Raw genomic sequence first — 1,825 nt, 5'->3', positions numbered from 1 at the left:
ACACACACACACACACACACACACACACACACACACACACACACACAAATACATACACACGCCCGTACCTTCTTCTCTGTATAGGCTCTTAGTACCTACTTAAGAACAAAATGATGTAATTATAATGTAATCTGAGTTGGGAGGCCTGGAGGCCTAAAATACAAATCACCGATTTATTTTAAGCTCCAGCTTTCCACAAAATATATACTTTGTTTCGTAATTTTTTTAGTAAGTACCTTATTACTTTGTGGAAGGAGAAATAAACGACGATTATTATTATTATTCACCATAAGAAAAGAATTACATGAACTTTAATGTGGCTGGTAACGCAAAAGACAAAACTTTCAACGGTATACCATAATAGTGAATATTTTCTTGGAGACTGATCGTACGGTAAACAACACATGACACCTTGCTCTTTAGAAACTTCTTATCGGAAGCGACTTAAAGTTGAATTTCAATCTTATGTGTCAAGCTAGACCTGCTCTTAACACTGTATTTATTTAATTTGATCTTTATTTAACTTAGAGATAGAGATAGATATATAGAAATAGATAGACACATTTGTTTATTTAAATAATTTTTAGTAGCAGTAGAGCTACTTGTGAAAGAATTCGTCCAGGGAAATACTGCCATCTTACCTTTTTCTGCCGCCAAGCAGTAATGTCAGCATTACTGTGTTCCGGTTTTGAAGGGTAAGGGTGCTGGTGAAATCACAGGCACATGGGATTTGTCAACTTACAACTCGGGGTGACGGGCGCAGTGGCAGTGCCCCTCAGATCTTTGCGATTTAAAGTTCTGAGTGGCAATGGAACTGTTATGGACAGGCGTGTAGCTTACCATCAGACGCACGACTTGGTCGTCCCGTCACTTAATATTATAAAAAAATGAGTTTAAAATATACACAATTATTACTAACGCTATGGATCCAAAAAACAGGAATAAGTTATTATTAAATCACAACAAAACCAATTATATTTACAATTTTATTTTTAGAACTAAAGTCATACGTAATTAAAAACAAAAGAGTTTTAATAAAAAAGAGGATAATATTTAAAAAAACGCTATTTTAGTGTAGTAACTACACAAATTTACTTACATGAATAACCGCCAATAGAAGTCCCATGAACTTTGTAGACGCCATCTTGCACGTTTGTACCGGAGGCTTGCTTCCCGGCAAATGCTTTGTGCCACGGCAGTAGCCAAGAGCTTGACTGTTAGTTCTAACGGTCTTTTAGACTATACTACTACGACCCGACTACAAAAAGTCGTCGGCAATATTACGATACAACGTAATGTAACTAGTTCGTCGATACGATTAAGACACAAATTTGTATAATACATCTAATGACCGACAATGAACATCAAATAAGTAACAAAGTAATTAAAGATCAAGTACGTTTTGCAAATTAAGTAAGTACCACAATATTACTCATGCTTTAGATAGCAATTACATACCAATCAAATCAAAAAATCATTTATTGTATAGTAAAAATTTATTCTACAAGAAAATAAATTTACACTTGAAAACGTAATTTTTTAAGTTACTGCATAATCATTGTATTGGTTTCTCTGAGAAATACGAACAAGAAACTGTAGGGATTGGGTGAAATACAGTTTGAATCAAATTTGTGTGGAATCTAGAACCATGTATGTCGTCTTTCCATATGTCTTTATGTAATACGTCGTCTTCAATTTTATAATATGACTTTTCAATGAAAACACTTTTAATGTAAGTTTTAAACTTAGGAAATGAGGCTCACTTTTTTCACACAAACCACACTCACTGTATCCACACGCGAAACTGAAATTAATTAAAATTAAA

General features: G+C 33.9%; 1 protein-coding gene across 1 annotated transcript in view; it reads right to left on the bottom strand.

Moving 5' to 3' along the window:
• Positions 1 to 1,207, bottom strand: part of LOC113240656 (aldo-keto reductase AKR2E4-like) — a 10,408-nt gene extending 9,201 nt beyond the window's left edge. The window contains exon 1 of the mRNA XM_026478014.1: positions 1,100 to 1,207. Within this exon, the coding sequence (XP_026333799.1) occupies positions 1,100 to 1,144 (45 nt within the window). The 5' untranslated portion in view covers positions 1,145 to 1,207. The remainder of the gene's footprint in view (positions 1 to 1,099) is intronic.
• Positions 1,208 to 1,825: the final 618 nt, after the last annotated feature.

This window comes from Hyposmocoma kahamanoa, unplaced genomic scaffold (genome assembly GCF_003589595.1).
Source record: "Hyposmocoma kahamanoa isolate Upper Pololo Valley unplaced genomic scaffold, ASM358959v1 160, whole genome shotgun sequence".
Lineage (NCBI taxonomy): Eukaryota > Metazoa > Arthropoda > Insecta > Lepidoptera > Cosmopterigidae > Hyposmocoma > Hyposmocoma kahamanoa.
The sequence above is the reverse complement of the archived record's forward strand: the minus strand, read 5'-3'. Positions and strand labels throughout refer to the sequence as shown.